Source organism: Sus scrofa, chromosome 2 (assembly GCF_000003025.6).
Source record: "Sus scrofa isolate TJ Tabasco breed Duroc chromosome 2, Sscrofa11.1, whole genome shotgun sequence".
In the NCBI taxonomy this organism is placed as follows: Eukaryota; Metazoa; Chordata; class Mammalia; order Artiodactyla; family Suidae; genus Sus; species Sus scrofa.
In genome coordinates this window covers 115,829,005-115,845,492 of record NC_010444.4, presented here as the reverse complement: position 1 = coordinate 115,845,492, position 16,488 = coordinate 115,829,005, and the positions used below count along the sequence as shown (strand labels likewise).

The 16,488-nt window shown below is 41.8% G+C and overlaps 2 protein-coding genes across 2 annotated transcripts in view; both read right to left on the bottom strand.

Moving 5' to 3' along the window:
- The window catches only part of WDR36 (WD repeat domain 36), a 72,545-nt gene extending 62,151 nt beyond the window's left edge, over positions 1–10,394 (bottom strand). Inside the window, exon 1 of the mRNA XM_003354239.5 lies at positions 9,982–10,394. The gene's annotated coding sequence lies outside the window, so the exon portion shown is untranslated. The remainder of the gene's footprint in view (positions 1–9,981) is intronic.
- On the bottom strand, positions 7,921–13,341 carry TSLP (thymic stromal lymphopoietin). Its single transcript, XM_021085155.1, has 6 exons — positions 13,130–13,341; positions 12,782–12,870; positions 11,658–11,794; positions 10,747–10,791; positions 9,982–10,116; positions 7,921–8,065 (listed from the first exon to the last, which is right to left on the bottom strand). Exons 1-6 carry the CDS (start codon positions 13,339–13,341, stop codon positions 7,958–7,960), a joined length of 726 nt encoding a protein of 241 aa, XP_020940814.1. The 3' UTR covers positions 7,921–7,957.

The following is a 16,488-nucleotide window of genomic DNA, read 5'->3' as shown; positions in this document are numbered from 1 at the left end:
TTGTGCTGGATATTAGATTCCAGTTATAAGTGATATCATATGGTATTTGTCTTTGGCTTTCTGGCTCATTTCACTCAGGATGAGATTCTCTAGCTCCATCCATGTTGCTGCAAATGGCATTATGTCATTCTTTTTTATGGCTGAGTAGTATTCCATTGTGTATATATACCACTCTTCCGAATCCAATCATCTGTCAATGGACATTTGGGTTGTTTCCATGTCCTGGCTATTGTGAATAGTGCTGCAATGAACATGCGGGTGCATGCGTCTCTTTTAAGTAGAGTTTTGTCCGGATAGATGCCCAAGAGTGGGATTGCGGGGTCATATGGAAGTTCTATGTATAGATTTCTAAGGTATCTCCAAACTGTTCTCCATAGTGGCTGTACCAGTTGACATTCCCACCAACAGTGCAGCAGGGTTCCCTTTTCTCCACAACCCCTCTAGCACTTGTTATTTGTGGATGTATTAATGATGGCCATTCTGCCTGTGGTGAGGTGATATCTCATGGTAGTTTTGATTTGCATTTCTCTTATAATCAGCGATGTGAGCATTTTTTCATGTGTTTGCTGGCCATCTGTATATCTTCTTGGAGAAATGTCTATTCAGGTCTTTTGCCCATTTTTCCATTGATTGGTTGGTTTTTTTGCTGTTGGGTTGTATAAGTTGTTTATATATTCTAGAGATTAAGCCCTTGTCAGTTGCATCATTTGGAACTGTTTTCTCCCATTCTGTAAGTTGTCTTTTTGTTTTCTTTTGGGTTTCCTTTGCTGTGCAAAAGCTTTTCAGTTTGATGAGGTCCCATGGGTTTATTTTTGCTCTTATTTCTATTGCTTTGGGAGACTGACCTGAGAAAATATTCATGATGTTGATGTCAGAGAGTGTTTTGCCTATGTTCTCTTCTAGGAGTTTGATGGTGTCCTGTCCTATATTTAAGTCTTTCAGCCATTTGGAGTTTATTTTTGTGCATGGTGTGAGGGTGTGTTCTAGTTTCATTGCTTTGCATGCAGCTGTCCAGGTTTCCCAGCAATGCTTGCTGAATAGACTTTCCTTTTCCCATTTTGTGTTCTTGCCTCCCTTGTCAAAGATTAATTGACCATAGGTGTCAGGGTTTATTTCCAGGTTCTCTATTCTGTTCCATTGGTCTGTCTGTCTGTTTTGATACCAGTACCACATTGTTTTGATGACTGTGGCTTTGTAGTATTTCTTGAAGTCTGGGAGAGTTATGCCTCCTGCTTGCTTGCCTGCTACTTTTAACTTCTATGTAAGTTTTGAAAAAGTTTCATTTTTTAATTTTTTTCTTCTCATCATAGGTTGTATTTCCTTACTTCCTCATGTGTGATAATCTTAAACTGCATGCCAAAACATGGTGAATTTTGCTTTCCCATATTTTTTATTCCCGTATATATTCTTTTCTGTTGTTGTTGTCTTTTGTCTTTTTAGAGCCAAACCCAGAGCATATGGAGATTCCCAAGCTAGGGGTTGAAGGGGTTGAATCGGAGCTGTACCCACCAGCTTATACCACAGCCACAGCAACGCTAGATCCGAGCCGCTTCTGTGACCTACACCAGAGCTCACTGCACGCTGGATCCTTAACCCACTGAGTGAGGCCAGGGATGCAACCTGGAGTCCTCATGGATGCTAGTCAGATTTGTTTCCACTGAGCCACGATGGGAAGTCCTCCCATACATATTCTTAAGGTTTGTTATGGAATGTTGCTAAGTAATTTGGACAGAACTGATCCTTTCAAGTCTTGCTCTAAGTTTTGTTAGGTAGGATCACTGCCTCACTTAGGCTTGGGTGAATTATTCTCCATTCCTGAGATAAAAAACTCTTCTGAGCACCCTATCCAATGCTAATGAATAGATTTTTTTTTTTCTCTCTCTCTGGCTGGTGGGAATGGGAATCTTTCTGGCCCTGAATGAGAAGTGGGCACTATTTTCTAGCTGGTCAGTACTCTGTTGAATACTCTAGGGATGTCCTCAGCAGATTGCTGGGTTCTTTCTCTAGGTACCTTGGTCTCCTTCATCACTCTGTCCCATGAACTCTACCACTTTGGTCTCTCTGGACTCTCACGCTGTCTCTTCAACTCAGCACATCAGCAGGTTCTGCCTGAGTCCCCTCCCTGATCTATGGTCAGGAACTCCAACCAGTGAGCTAGGGTGACTATAATGCTCAGCTCATTTGTTTCCCTTCTTTCAACATTACTGTCCTTTATTACTCGATGTCCAGTGGTTTGAAAAGCACTGTTTTATTATTTTGTGTGATTTTTCCCTTGGGGTGCGTGGGTGTTCAGTTGAGGAAGATTGAATCCAGGAAGATAAATCCAGACCCTGTTACTCCATCTTAACCAGAGACAAATGTGCTCAATCAAAACTTTCAAGTACAGGGAATTCTTGCTGTCGCACAGTGGGTTAAGGATCTGGCGTTGGTGTAGCTGTGGTGTAGGCTGCAGTTGTGGTTCAGATTTGATCCCTGGCCTAGGAACTTCCATGTGCCACAGGTACAGCTGAAAAAGTAAAATCAATCAATCAATCAATAAAATTAAGTACAAAATTGCCAAGCTGTCAACAGTTGTATTTAAGCTTTTCAAACTTCTTCCCATTGCTACAAAGCAGTCTTAGAAAATTAAAAACTAACAAGAGATTTACCAGATTCTGCAACAGCCCTTATTTCTCATCTTTATAATTAAAGAGGCATTTAAATAGCTATATTTAAAATATTTTCTTACTATTTGCCAAGAGCTTTAAATTTATTATGTACTTTAATTCTCATGATAATCCTTTGATGTAGGCAACATCATGCCCATTTTAGAGGTGTAGAATCTGAAACTTAAATTAGCTATTATCCTCATGTTTAAACTATTATCCTTAAGTTTAGGTATAAATAATTAGTCAGTGATACTTTATTAGTATTCTATAAACACTGGAAGTTAAAAAGCATAACTGTATTCACAAAGAACAGTGCCAGCTAGAATATAGTCTCCAAGATAAGGCTAGAACAAAAACTTAATTTGAAAAAGCTTAATGCTTTTGAATAATGGAAAGGAACACTATTAAACCCAGATAAACTCAGTATTATTCTCTAGTATAATTTTTAGGCAATGGGTTTGTAAGATTTAGAAAGAATATAATTGAGATATTAAAAAAACTCATTCATTTTTTGGATATTTACTTGATTTGCAGATTTGGCAAATGATATACTTAATATATTTTGACTTCAGTAAAGCATTGGAGAAATTCCACCTGACTTTTACTTTGATATGACTATAATAAGAAAATGGAAATTCAGTTCTACAAAGTTAAAGGGAGTTTTTTTTTAAAACAAAAGACATAGACAAGTAACTTCTGTCTGCCTACTGAGATGTCTGTTTTGAAAGTCAACAGTTCTTGGTCCTGTCTTTATCAATATTTTTCAATAACTTGAATTAACCCATAAAAATCCTTTGAGGGAGAGTTATGTAATAATACCAGAATCCAGATTCAAAATCTCAAAATCTCACTGTGCTTGACTGATGTGACAAAAAAACCCAAACAAACCAAGAAATGCTTGAAAGGAATAAAGACTTTTTAAGGTTAAAATTATACAGATAATGCAGAAACATAAAAAAACAAAAATACAATCACAGTGCTAAAACTAAATATGCTCTCCCTCCCCCAAACATTTCTTTCTACCACACACACTAAAATGATGTATCTATTGACAAGAGAGACATTCTAGGAGTCTACTGGTGGCTCAGTGGGTTAAGGATCTGGTATGTTGCTGCTGTAGCTTGGGTTCGATTCCAGGCCCAAGAACTTTTGCATGCTATAGGCATGGCCAAAAAAAGAGAGGGATCCCTTTGTAGCTCAGTGGTTAACCAATCCAATTAGGATCCATGAGATTGCAGGTTCCTTCCCTGGCCTCGCTCAGTGGGTTAAAGATCCAGCGTTGCTGTGAGCTGTGGTATAGGTTGAAGATGTGGCTCAAATCCCGTGTTGCTGTGGCTGTGGCATAGGCTGCCAGCTGTAGCTCCGATTGGACCCTCAGCCTGGGAACTTCCATATGCTGTGGGTATGGCCCTAAAAAGTAAATAAATAGAGAGATCTAAAACAAAGGGATTCAGAAAGATTGAGAGTAAAATCGTGGGCATATGTTACTTGGCAAGAAAAATATTATATTTGCATATATCATAATGGAAAAGGATGCAATTCTCAATAAGTAGCTCTCATGAATTTTTAGGCATTAAATAAGAAGGCATCAACAATTAGAAAGCAAAATTTTAGGGATACAGGGAAATAAAGAATTATAACAGCAGTAGTCTTTAATTCAGCTTTTTCAGCTTCCGCCTGAGACAAAAGTAATAGATTATGTGAATAGTATAATTAACAAGGTAACACCAATAAGTATGTATCAGACTCTGCATGCTTAAATTAGAATTTGGTTTTTTTCCATTGACTGTGGAACATTTATAAAACTGACTGTATGTTAGTCAGGAAACCACAATATATTTCAAAACATAAAATTATATAAACCATGTATTTTCCAGCTTTTGGAAAAGTTCTTATTAGATTAATATGGTGTACATTACTTTTACTTGATAGTAAGTTAAGTGCTTAATTTTTTTAAATCATAGTTGATTTGCAGTTTGCCAATTTCTGCTGTACAACCAAGTGACCAATCACACACACACACATATATATATTCCATTTCCTATATTATTTTCCATCATGGTCTATCCAAGAGACTGGATATAGTTCCCTGTGCTCTACATAGGACCTCAGTGTTTATCCATTCTAAATGTTAAATGATAATTATTTTTTTTCTTTTTTAGGGCTGCACCTGCAGCATATAGACATTCCCAGGGAGTAGAGGTAGAATCAGCTGTAGTTGAAGCCTGCACCACAGCCTGGGTAACACTAGATTTGAGCGGCATCTGTAATTTACACCGCAGCTTGTGGCAACCAGATCCTCAATCCACTGAATGAAGCCAGGGATTGAACCTCCATCCTCATAGAGACAACATCAGGTCCTTAACCACTGCACCACAACAGGAACTTTTTTTTTTGCTTTTTAGGGCTGCACACGTGCCATATGGAGGTTCCCAGGCTAGGGGTTGAATTGGAGCTACAGCTGCTGGCCTACACCACAGCCACAGCCACATCAGATCTGAGCGGCATCTTCGACCTAAACCATAGCTCACGACAATGCCGGATACTTAACCCACTGAGTGAGACCAGGGATTGAACCTGCAACCTCATGGTTCCTAGTTGGATTGTTTCTGCTGTGCCACTACTGGAACTCCCACAACAGGAGCTTCTAAATGATTATTTTAATATTAAAACTCCTCTGGGATAGAATAAAATATATAAACTATATGTTATATGAATTTTTAAAAGCAGAAAACACAAGAAACTGCATTAAGTGGCATGACTTTGAGCTGTCTCTTCTCTCAAGCCCTCATTCCTCTCAGTTCACAGGGAAAATGAGCCAAAAACCTTGAAAATTGTGACATTATTTCTCTACAGTTTTATGAAATCCAGTCACTGAATCCCTGATAAGATGGAGTTAATAGGCTTTAAGTGTCCTTCCTTTTCTCACTTTTTGCCGAGAAAACTAACACTAGCCTATACTAGACCAAAGGAGTTTCTCCTGTGATGGCATTAAAGGCCCTGGGCCAGGTCTTTAAAGGAGTTTTTGGAAGGTTTCCTCTGAATTTCCTCATAGCAAAGGAAACTGCCTGTCCATGCTCTGATTTTCTCTGAGTAGAGCTGTCTTATTTACTTTTGTATCTCCAATACTTGGCTGAAGGCCTGGCATGTAGTAGGTGGTCCATAAACATTAATTGGGTGCATAATGTAAGCTTCCTCTTAGCTTTTGGCAGGTAAAATGGATTTAGGAACATTGACCTTCCCCTCTTCTATCAGTACTCAGCACCGGCCCTTAGGGCAGTGGTCAGGGGAAAGTTTCCGCTTGCAGGAAAAAGGATATTTTCCTATTCACTTTACGGCCTGGACGCTAGGGCTAGGGTGGCCCCTCCCATGAATGTTTAGAGCATTCTGAGTGGAGGTTGAGTGAGAAGGTGCCTGTAGCTCCAGCTTACCACAGGCATTCAAGAATAGAATGGGGGGAGTTCCGTCGTGGAGCAGTGGTTAACGAATCCGACTAGGAACCGTGAGGTTGCGGGTTCAATCCCTGCCCTTGCTCAGTGGGTTAACGATCCGGCGTTGCTGTGAACTGTGGTGTAGGTTGCAGATGTGGCTCGGATCCCGTGTTGCTGTGGCTATGGCGTAGGCTGGCAGCTACAGCTCTGATTGGACCCCTAGCCTGGGAACCTCCATATGCCGTGGGAGCGGCCCAAAGAAATGGCAAAAAAAAAAAAAAAAAAAAAAGAATAGAATGGGAGTTGCTGTTGTGACTCGTGGGTTAAGGACCTGATGTTGTCTCTGTGAGCTTGCAGGCTGAATCGCATCTTTATCCATCAAATCAGTTGGTTAAGGATCTGGCGTTGCTACAACCTGTGGCACAGGTTGCAGATGTGGTTTGGACCTGGTGTTGCCATGGCTGTGGCATAGGCCTCAGCTGCAGCTCTGATTCAATGCCTAGCCAGGGAACTCCCATATGCTGCAGGTGTGGCTGTTAAAAAAAAAAAAAAAAAAACGGAGAGTGAATTTGATATCTTTTGTTTACCGTTGCCTCCTTTGTCTTTTCCAAGTGTGAGAAAGCTCAACAGGGGAAAGAAGTAAGGACTAGAGATATAATTTAAAAGGGTGATCAGAAAGCATCCTAGGAGTTCCCGTCGTGGCGCAGTGGTTAACGAATCCGACTAGGAACCATGAGGTTGCGGGTTCGATCCCTGCCGTTGCTCAGTGGGTTAACGATCCCGCGGTTGCCGTGAGCTGTGGTGTAGGTTGCAGACGTGGCTCGGATCCTGCGTTGCTGTGGCTCTGGCGTAGGCTGGTGGCTACAGCTCCGATTGGACCCCTAGCCTGGGAACCTCCATATGCCGCGGGAGCGGCCCAAGAAATAGCAAAAAGACAAAAAAAAAAAAAAGAAAGCATCCTAATGCCCAACATTATGCAATATTCTCTCTATAGGCAGGGCCAAAAGGCATAGTGCAGAAGGAGAGTGGTCAATGGCTCCACAGATGAAGGGAAAGAAATGAAGAAAAATGATGCCCCCTCAGAAAAGTGTGTGTGTGTGAAAACTATTATATTAAAAAGACCATTCATAAGAGATGAGTTTGGAATTATTTTATTAAGAAAAATATAGTGCTGATAACAAAGCAATATGTACATTTTAAAAACTGCTTACAAAATAAATTAAAGGTACATTCCACAACTTTTAAAATATATATCTTTTAGCACTCACAAAAGGCACCTCTTTAGGATTACTTGCATACACAAATCTTGTCTGTTAGATAAGTTTAAAAATTTGGCTTCGAATACTTTGACAATATCTTGCTTGGAAAGTATTTCAAGTTGCTTCATTATGCATTTTTTTGTGCACCCCTATTGCTTTCTCTTTTAACTTTTTTCATATGAAAACAGGAAGTTTTTTTTTTTTTGGTATGAAAACACATGGAAGAAATGTCTGCCTTTTAAACAGGTTTACATGCTATCAAGTTCAACTTTTTTTCTTTTGCAAGGGGAAAAGTTCTCCTCCTCCTACACTTTTAGATTCTTTATTTGAGTAGGGCTTATGTAGTTCCAGCTGAGAATTAACTGCCACAAAGCTGGAGGCCCAGGCAGAAATACTACAAGTCTCCGCCCACAGGTGAGGAAAAGTATTTCACCTACACTATAAACCTACATTAAACAACGAAAGCTTACAAAATTAAGCTAAGAAACCCTTCTGTAAATTAAAAAAAAAAAAAATTACTGGTGGTCTCATAAATGTCACAAAGTTAATGTTCCATCTACCTAATAACGATGATTTACAGTGTTGTGAAATGTGACTTTAATGAAGCTTGATTTGGTTTCTATGAAATGCGACTGAACCGGCGCCATAGTTCTAGCAAGTATGAGACTTGCTCCAGGCACTTATTTGCTTTGACTTCTCTTTTCCTCATTGCCTGGGTATTATTTATCTGTGGAACAGGAGAAGCAATAATCAAAATTAGTTGTCACTGTCTTTGAGTGGCTCTTATTTTATCTTCTTTATGCAAATCTCTCTCTCAGAGTATCCTCCAAGACACCTACACACTGCTTGTGTGCTTTCTCCAGAGGAATGTCCTCCCAGCTCTCCACCCATTACTTCAAGGCCAAGCAGCACCTCCTCCACAAGACCTCTGCTAATTGCTCAGATATTTCTTTTGGAAATTCTTTAAGAGCTTCAGATAGCTTTTACTTAACTTGGCTCTCACAGACATAGTGTTTTCATTATTACATCATGGGTATTCCCCAGAGGACTGAGGACAATGTCATATACACAGGAAACATTGAATATTTATGGAATGAGTAAAAACATGAATTAGTTGATGATTTCACGGATCTCCCTGACAAGATCATAAGTTCCTCAAGAACAGGAGTTATGCCTCTTTACAGATATAATTCAGTAAACCCATTATTTGGATCTGTCCTTCCCAACCTCCTAGATATGCCACAGACACCTGAAAGCTTATTCTGATGAGGAGTCTAAATAGTAAGAAAAAAAAAAAAGATTGCAATAATCTTCTGATGTATTCCTTCACTCAAATTACTCTTGAGTAGGGACTGGGCCACCCAGACATGCAATATTCAGATCAATGAAGTTCACCAGGTTACTAAGCAAAAGGCTTATAATTTAATCTGCTAAATTGTAATTAAATATCACTGGTCTTGGGCTCTCCCTTTGCACTTGTGAGAGGGCTGAAATAAACCCCTCCCGACTCTCCCTTTTTCACACGTTGTGCAGAACTTGATCTTGCCTGTCCTCTGTGCTTTTCTTATATGGATGAATATCACTGTGGCCATTTGCAGATTTGCCAGAGTTCCCTTGATGGAAGACATAGAGCCAAATGGGTTTTTCACATGGCTGCCTGTTATTGAGTCTCCAATTCAAGCTAAACCCAGAACACCACGGCGTCAATCTTCAATCCCGAAAAAACTGACAGCCCCAGGCACCTAGACACTCAGTGTATAGAGGGATAAAGTCCACCACTTAATATGCAAATCTACACTGATTCTTTTTGTCATTTTAAAATTTGTCATCAGGAAGATAAATTCCCTGATTTACTTGCCTGCTGAAATAAATAATTTACTGTTCCAAGTACTTTTACATGTATGGACTCATTTAATCCTCAAAACCACTCTTTACAGGACTTGCAAATATGATTCTCATTTTGCAGATGGAACTGAGCACATAGAGGCTAAGTAATTTATCCAAGTTTTCACAGAAGTTATGGGGCTAGGATTCAAAATCAGACAAGGCTGTCCCCTGACTTACTGTCCCCAGCTTGGCACTACAGTTTCCATTTAAAAGTTACACCTTCATTCAAATGCATGTAATTGCATATGCGAAAGATCCATTTTGTAAAGAGTGAGCAACAGGCAATTAAGCAGACCTGTGGTAGAGATTTAACGTATAATGTAAACTTTAAAGAAAGAAGTATGCAATTATTAAATGATAAGCCTAAGCAATGCTGCTTACACTTTGGAATGGGTAATAATCTCACAAGGAGTTTATACACAGTGACTGTGATTTTCGAGATCTGGGTTGGGTCCCTGGCAATTGCTTTTTGGACAATCACCCTCCCATGCTTGAGTAGCCAGGGCATGCTGATGTCGTAAGCTCACAGATCACACTTTGAAACACTGGCCTAAGGCTTAGGGAACAAGTCTGCAAAAAGAACCCGAACCCTAGACATAGGGGGGTTTGAATCCTGGTGTCAACGTGGGACTAGCCGACAAACTACAGCTTTTACCCGTTCGTTTGCCCTTCGAAAGACAGAATCTGAATAAAAATCACAACTTTTGCCCAGAAGCCCCACTTATTAAAACGCGAGCTTTGGATACATCTGCTTACCTGAATTCCGGAGTAGCCCGAGCACTGGAGTGCGAATGCAGCCTTAGTTCGTTTGGCAAATTCTTCCTTGGCGAGTGAGGTGCAGCCGTGAACGGGTTTGAAGGTAAAGAGTTCGATTTTAGTGAGGCAATCCGGCTGCTCAAAGGCGGCAAAATTTACGAGAAAAGAAGAAAACGCCGAGGGGGGGGTGGGCGAAAAAGGGAAAAAGAGAGAGAGTTGGTGAGACTTGAGTGAATGGGGCAGTGGGGGCGGCGGGGGAGGAACGGGAGACACAGCAAAGGCGATTCGAGGAGGAGGAAAGAGGTCTCGGGTGAGCAAGCTGAGGAAGCAGGGGCGTGGTGAGGTGGCCGAGGGCACTTGAGGAGATGGAACCCGCGCCGCTGCTCGCTCCGCCCACAACTCCAGGCCCAAGGGGCGGCGGCGATCGCTTCCAGCCGAGGCTCACACCCTGGGAGGAGCGCCTCTGACGTAGTTCCCCGGTCCCAGTTCCCAATTTGACGTTCCTCCCGAGCGGGGAGGGCGAGGAGGAGCCTCTCCCGGAATCCTCCTCAGATCCGAGAGACTCCTCACCTTAAATTGGAACAGAACTGGCGTCCGGAGCTGGGCACCGGCACGGAAGTTTCCGGCAGCCCAGTGGTCCCTACTGGGTCGGCGTCGCCAGGGATCCCGGCCCCCGCCTGGGGTTCCACGGACCGCAAGATACTCCCTCCCCGGGACGCCTGGCGTCTCTCTGGAGAAAGCCAGCAGCACTAACCACTTACTCACCCTATCATCACAGTAGACGAATTTGTTAAACTCGATACTTTTCGTCTGGAAGAAAGAATAATAGCATACGGCGGAAGGGTAAAGACTTAAGTTCAGAGGAGAAATCATTTGCCTCTCCTCCTCACTCCGTTGCTTCCAGGTTTTAAAGATGTAGTTTCCCATTCGGTACTTGTTTCCTATGCGACTGTTCTTGATGTTGACATGGTCACGAAACATTTAGTCTTCAGATAGTGCCTACTAGTGTTTGAAACTGGATATCAAATTATCGTATCCTAGAGAGAGATTGTCCTTGCCCACCAAAGTGGACACACCTGTATACAGGGCCACACACGTGACAATGATGCCGTTTTTTGAATACTCACGTCTGCCCTGTAGCTGTTTGTACACTTCGTACATGTACTTTTTATCCAGAAATTAGAATCAGGACAATGTTTACTACTGTATATTAAGAAATCTGAAGTGCCCTTATCCCACAATGGCATCCTAAATATCTCGAACACCAGAAAGAACTGAAGGGCACATTCCTCCGGGTCATCCTCACTGGTTAGGTCTTAGCTCACAAGAATTCCCTCTATTGTTCTTTCTTTCTCAAGCCCTTAATCTGTTTTTTTTTTTTTTTAATTGCACCGGTGAGGAAGATTTAGCAGAGAATAGACAACCTTGATGGATATCATGTGTCGCCTATCAATACCTGCTCCTCATCAGCACCAGCACATTTCATTAGTGTCCCAATTTCTTGGTAGTCATTTTAGAAGCCAGTATGTTTCAACATCACTTGTGGATTTCTTTTTTGACAAAATACTGAACCATGATTATTTTCCAATTATTTCCTTGAAAGTTAAATTGTAGTTGTAGTGTGTGTGCACTTATAAAATTTTATAAAAACATTTAAAAAATATTGCTTCACTTACCCCATTTATATAAGTTTTCAGTTCGTGATGTATGACTTCCTCGAAAATATCTTGAATCCTCTCAAAGTCACAGTCTGTAAAATTGTAGGTTAGCACAAGCCCTATCAGTTGCAAGATGAAGATCTTCCTGAAAAAAACTGAACAAATAATAAGGTATCAGGCAATGCATTTGGAAACCCAATTCCACCCCAGTTTCTCACTCAACTCTTTCCACCAAAGCTGAATTGCCTCTAGAGCTGCAGGGCCTAACTTAGGGGTAGATGCCCAGGCGCCATTCTTTGCTTCTCATTCCCAGTGCACATGAAGCCCATATTCACCCATGTTGTTGCCTTAGGTTGGAGTCTCCCTGATGCTCCAGAGCTTTCTGGCTCCACATATATAACACCTAAACGCCTACGGCTCTTTTCTCCTAGGCCAATGATTTTCCTTGATGTCATTCTCTTCCTTTATAGAATTCTAAATTGATGACATGAAAGAAAAAAAAATAGGGCTAGCCAAATCTATGGAATTTTAACATTAGTAAAATCACCAGGAATTTCCCTCACCTTCCTCCTTTTATCTTTGCCCTATACCCTTGATATGTGTCTGAATGTGCTTTAAGAAAGAGATATATCTTTCTTCTACAGGGCTATTTCTATGACCAAACTCCTTTTTTGAAAACAAAAACAAAAATAAAAACAAACAACACCCTAAACAGTAGCAGCTCTAAAAGGTAGGTACCTCTGCTCTTGATTGCTGTACTCTCTAAGCATTCCTTTGGCCACTTTCTGCTAGTGCTTTTCCTTCTCTGTGGCTACTGAGAAGAAACGCATGTTCTTACTTAATGCAATACTTTGGTGACTGGGTGCAGCCTCAGGCTTGGACTGCACTTGCAGGTAAAGGATTACATATGCAATAATGGACCAGAACCTGAGGGGCAAGGACGATAAGAAATTGAAATGAATAGGAAAAGATCTGGTGGGCCTCACCCTCAAAAAACTAACTTGCCAAAGCACCCTGATCAACTTCGTGAAAGAAATGCTACTCTTAGGTGACTGGGGGGCACCTTAGGAGCTGCTTTTTCCTCTAGCAAGTTCTAGACGTGTCACGAACTTTCAAAGCTACAAATTCCACCGCCCTGTCACCTTCACAGCCCCATTCTTCAGGGCTGCGTTCAGGAGTGGGAACGCCGGACTCCAGGAGCGGGACGACTGCGCCGCGCAGCAGCGGACCGCTGCAGGGTTAGGTGCTGTCCAGCAGGCAGCTCGCCCGGACGCGCGCAGGATTCCTGCGCCCCGCGTGCGTGCGCACAGCCTTAGCCCCACGCTGCGTAACCTCGACAACTTCCATCACCTGCGGCCTGAGCACAGGCACGCGTTTTAGGGGCGGGAGAAGCACTGAGATGGCTGGCTCGGTTTTGTGCTTCCAAACTCCAGAAAAGTGAGTTTAAACACAGCCAAGTGAATCAGGGAGAGCATTTGGTGCCTAGCCGCCTTCGGGGTTCTGGTAGCGCCAATATGAAGTTGAAGAGAAGGAAGACCCAAAGCGACGGCGCTGCTGGGGAATGAACCCCAATCCGGCCCAGGTTGGCCCGCGCCGCCCGGGTTCTCCTGAAACCCAGCTCCCCTCTCAGTCCCCCCACCCCCACCTCCTTGCGTGTCAGAGCCTGCGGAGCCCAGGTCCTTGGGAAGTTCCTAGGAGTCATCGCCTGAGCCGCCGAGGCAGGGCGCCCATGTGAGTCCTAGCAAATGTCACAGGCCACGCGGAGCCTGGGAACAGCAGCAGGGGGTGGCGAGGAAAGCGGGAAAAACGCGGCTTCGGGGTGGGGGTGGAGTAGAAACTCGAGCCAGAACTGAACATTTTTTCGTAGAAGGCTCTCTACAGCTGTACCAATACAGCTGGACCCAATTCTCTGCTGGAGGCCTGGAGATAAAGGTTGTGGCGCTGACAAGAGTGTCGGACAGCTTCTGATTCACCACTGACTTAAAGATGGGCTTTTTCTGGAACCCTGACAGTCTAGGGTTTAAGGTCATGGCAGCATCCTTTGAAAGAGATGTCCTCCGTCCCTCTCCCCCTATCCACTACTTTTCAGGGTCTTGTGGAATGACACCAAAGCCTGATTCACTTACTATGACATAAGTGTTTCTGATTGGCAGCTGGAGGATGGGTAGGCACACAGGAGATAGAGACAGATTTCTTCACTGGATTGGGATAGGCTGACGGGGCAGGGACAGAAGAAAGCAGCTTTTGCTCAGGTTCCACCTGCATTCTTCTAGGGTGAACCGAGCTGTCTGTCTTGTTTTTTTCCTTTAAAACTGCGACAATTTTTTTTTTTTTTTTGGCAGAGGCAGACAAGGTGGCTCCTCCTCCTTCTCAGGCACCGTGGAAGACATCCCTTTGCCTGTTAAACACTCTGCTAAACACTTGTGCCTGGGGCTTCCAGTTTTCTTATCTGTAATCATGTGACCTCTTAATTCACTTCAGTCATTCCACATTTCTGCTCAAAAACTCTTGGTCGACTCCCAGTTGCTGTGACATGTGCAATCATCGTTCCCAGCTGGCTCCAAGATGTGGTTCCAGCCTTATTCTCCTTCATTCTCCTAGGCTTCTGCCAAATAGTAGAAGAAATTAATATGGTCTAAAAATGTCCTAGGCATTCTTCTTCCCAGCCTCATATCCTCAGCTGTGGCATTCTTCTTTCATTCAGTTCTCATTTCACTGGACATCTCCTCCAAAAGTGGTCTCTCTCTTGCCTGGATGTGACTTCACTTTCCTTGAAGCTGTATTTATTTTGGACTTCCCTCTTATGACCTCCACTCATTATGTAATATTTCACGTAATGTCTTTCAACCTTATGTTTTTATTAGACAATTTTTAGAAGCAATGTTTTGTAATGATTGATTTGTTCCCTATCAATTCATTTTTCCAAAAACATTTAAAGTGGCTTGTTATAAATGTGGTGGTCCTAGAAGGTCAAAAACCATTAAGATAAGGCAAAAGAAAGGTACCAAGGAATAAAGGCAAAGACGAGGTATAAGGAAGGCCACAGAAGAACATTACTAGGAGCTGAAGAATTAAGACATTCAAAAGTGAGTTCTCATCTTCCAGAAAACCATTGCAAAGGAGAGAATATGTTGGACTCCACATGTTCATTAGGGGAAGCCACTTTTTCTTATGCCTGTGTTCATCATCATAAGTACCTTAGGGCTCAGCTTTATGTGCTCCATAATAGATACTCAAATCCTTAATAGATTGAAGTTTATTAACCTTCTTTTAAGATCATTGTCAGGAAGCAATTATTTCCTATTGAAAAAACTTCTCCATAAACAATCTCTTTTTCTAACTTTTTGTTATTATACTCCTGGAATCTACTTATGCCTTGCCTGGGGCTACCATTTAGATAAGGGCATCTCTGAAAATTCCTTGTGGCCTGAAGAACTTCCTGTTTTTCTCTCCATCCATTCATTCAAATGCTACAGTTGTGATGATGCTAAAGTATCTGCATGTATAGTTGGGGAAATCTTAGGTGAGGTGGAGAATGGTGTCTTCCATGTGGTAGGTAATAGAAGTGAGATCATTTGTGACTCTATGATTACTCAGAGAGCTTAGGCAATACTCTCACCCATGAGATGGGCCAGAAAGTAACCCATAACCTAGCTCTGTTCTCTCCTATCATCAATAAAAAATATGTACGTTTCATTTATTTCTTTAATATTTTGTTTCTTATTTTAACAAAAGTTCCCTTTCTTTTTCATTTCCTTGTTCTTTCCCTCCTCCTTTTAGATTTACTTCATTCCTCCCCTTCTTTTAACTACCCAGAGTATTTAGAGTAGCTAGTTCTAATGGGACATTCAGTTTGTGTTTGACGAAGTAGATCCAAGTTGTCAGGGGGAAAAAAAGGATGCTGTTGATTTTGTTTGTTTTTGGTTTGGTTTGGTTTGGTTTTTTTACCTTATTAAATCATAGTGTCATTGGACTTTAAAAAGTGGAAGGGATAGCAGATAGGATATTGAAATGGGCGAGATCTCTCTTTATGGAGCAAGAAAAACAGATGACACCAAACTTAACTTGGTAATACTTTAGGACTTTCTCCAGTAAATGGATATTCTTTTGGGTCTGAAACTGAAGTGAATTACTCTAGATCATGACTAGATGCTGGTCATTTAATTATACCTCTTCATGGTTTGTATGTACTCACACAGAAAGGAAGGGGCATAATTTACAGAGATGAATATTCTTTCTTGATGTTTTATCTTCATGGTTTATAGGTATAGTATAGGATTTATGTAATGTGCATGTATCGTTTGTGAGGACATTGTGCTGCCCATGTCCATTTTGTCCATTAATTTTGCAGTATATACTTGTAGTCAAGCAGGCTTGCTATTGTTCCGAACCATTGATTGCTTTCACCAAACTCCATTCTGCCTCTAAGATCCTTTAGAGATGTTTGTAGACCACAAAGTAGAGTGAGGGAGTTTTCTATGACAAATGCAAAAAACACCCCTTTTATCTTATTTTATTCCCAGGCTGGTTATGCCTACCTAATCAACCTATGGGTGAGAAGTGTTGCCAGATATCTTTAAATGGGGGAGTGAGGAGGCTAAATATATGCACAAAAACCTAGTGCTTGTTCTCATTCCTCTATAAAGAAACACCCTCAAGAAATTGGAGGTAAAACTCTTGCTTATTTTACTCTTTTCTACAATCTAATAGGAAATGAACAGGAAGAAGGTTGTTCAAGAAGGAGGAGTCGACCTTTCTTAGAATGCTTCAAAAGAGTTGTAGAAAAGGTCAGAGCTGAAGGATAGTTCCAACGCTGGATACCTTTACAAAGATATTTACTAGACTGGCT

Bases quoted from the DNA above. Each gene is read 5' to 3' on its own strand.
- TSLP (XM_021085155.1), bottom strand. From the start codon at position 13,341: ATGACTCCTAGGAACTTCCCAAGGACCTGGGCTCCGCAGGCTCTGACA. The intron at 11,795-12,781 runs GTGACAGGGCGG...TTATTTGTTCAG, and splicing joins TGAAGAATGGGGCTGTGAAG to TTTTTTTCAGGAAGATCTTC. The intron at 8,066-9,981 runs GTAAGCAGATGT...CCTGTTCCACAG, and splicing joins CGGGCTACTCCGGAATTCAG to ATAAATAATACCCAGGCAAT.